We start from the raw sequence: 1,764 nt of genomic DNA on the forward strand, positions 1-1,764 counted from the left end.
AGTCTTATACTTTAGTTTATAGTTTTGCATAAGTTTAATTAATTATTCGTTCTCCGTTGTCGTTGTTGTTTTTTCGCATTTGTCTACTCTTTGGTGTTCTATGCATTTAGTAGCATAATTAATTATTTGATTTGCTTTCATTAGTGCTACTTTCTTTCATCGAACTGATAGGCCGAATCTTATCCTTATTATTTTATTTTTATCAGAATGGTTACTTTCTTGTTCATATATTTTTTTTCATTCGCTCAATACTATTTTATAGTTTTTTGCCTATTTGATCATATCATTCACATTTGCTCTTCGCCTGGAGGTTGCAGTTTCGAAAATATGTGTATATTTTTTTTTTGTTGCTTGCGTCTGAATTATTTTCTTTTCATGTTGTATAGCTTTTTAAATTTATTGTTGAAATTAAATTTTCTCCCCTGTTTCCTCGTGTTGTTTCTGGTAGATAACACCCAACATGTTTATCGGTCTATCAAACCTCATTTTCAAGAAAAATCAAGCAGATTGTTCAAATGTTATATATAGCTTTCATTAAGCAAATATCTTCTTTGTAGATATGCTTGATGTAAAATGTAACCATCAATCAAATCTGGCTAGAAATACCTTGTCTGTTGGTTAAATATTTCTATTACTCATTCTCCTGCATTACAATGGCATACGCTTTACGATACAGAACATGTTTGAATGAATGTAAGAAAGTTGAAAACATAATTTCAGCGGAGCCTAACAGCTAACACTAAGCCATTGATAAGATATGAGTTGCAGATTAATATCGTGACAATAACACTAGACGATAGAAGTCCTTGCACACCATTACTACGGATCTAATTAAATAACTGCAGATTGATTATCTATCAGCGTTGACCATCAACTATGATAGTTGTTTTTATTCGCAATTAACGCCAGAAATTAGCATATACGAATACGGTTAAATTATTATAAACAAGACAGTCCTTTGCTATTGATTGTTAAACTGTCTTTGTATGTAGTTGGAAGACTGCTCGACTTTGATATGGGGCAAGGTTGGCCAAGACGTTGTTAAAAATCGTCATTAAGGTTAATTATTTTTCCTCTCTACAATTATTAATTTATTGGCTAAGGTCGTGTAAAAGTTAATGTCCCGTAAATGCTTTTAAGGTAATGATGCAATATTGCCGAATATCTTTACCACCGGGTAAATTACCTGGAATGGATTTGCCCAATTCTAAATATTCCAGCACTGAAGGGCTTAGGAATCCGGCAGGTACGAAATTTGTGCTCAGATCATTGTTTCTTTCATCAAAATCGCCATCAACATCATTTTCCGGATCAGGAGGAGGAGGCGCCCGTGGGCGTTTAACTCTGGACTTTTGCTCTAAACCATCTGAAACAAAAATTGATTTTAATGGACATGTGGCAAACAAAAACGCTAAAAACTATTCAAACGATTTCAGCTTCACAATAGCAGTAACTCTAAATGAATATCGCTTTTTGGGTCCTGTTACTGCCATTAAATCAATCGTATATTCATATAAATTCCATTCATATGGACAGTTATTTTACGCTTGTAGACAGATCGCGTTGGATAGCAACTTTTCATCTTCACTTTATTTTTTAATGAATGTCACAAATCGCTTTTAAGATTTGTCGGGAAACCTTTACATAGTTTGGAACATAGTTACGGAAAATTAATTGGAAAGTCCCAATTTTGCGTTCGCTAAAAATAGCATTTTGTTCTCTATCAGTTGCTTTCAAATAAACATTTTCTTTCGTTTACAACAG

At 33.1% G+C, this 1,764-nt stretch overlaps 1 protein-coding gene across 1 annotated transcript in view; it reads right to left on the reverse strand.

Annotated features, from left to right (window-relative positions):
* The window catches only part of LOC125505135, a 6,784-nt gene that overhangs the window by 4,602 nt on the left and 418 nt on the right, over window positions 1–1,764 (reverse strand). The window contains exon 2 of the mRNA XM_048668298.1: window positions 1,187–1,418. Coding sequence (XP_048524255.1) covers window positions 1,187–1,418 — 232 coding nt within the window. The remainder of the gene's footprint in view (window positions 1–1,186; window positions 1,419–1,764) is intronic.

This window comes from Dendroctonus ponderosae, unplaced genomic scaffold, assembly GCF_020466585.1.
Source record: "Dendroctonus ponderosae isolate FM_Combo_2020 unplaced genomic scaffold, Dpon_F_20191213v2 Dpon_F_20191213_7, whole genome shotgun sequence".
Classification (NCBI taxonomy): Eukaryota; Metazoa; Arthropoda; class Insecta; order Coleoptera; family Curculionidae; genus Dendroctonus; species Dendroctonus ponderosae.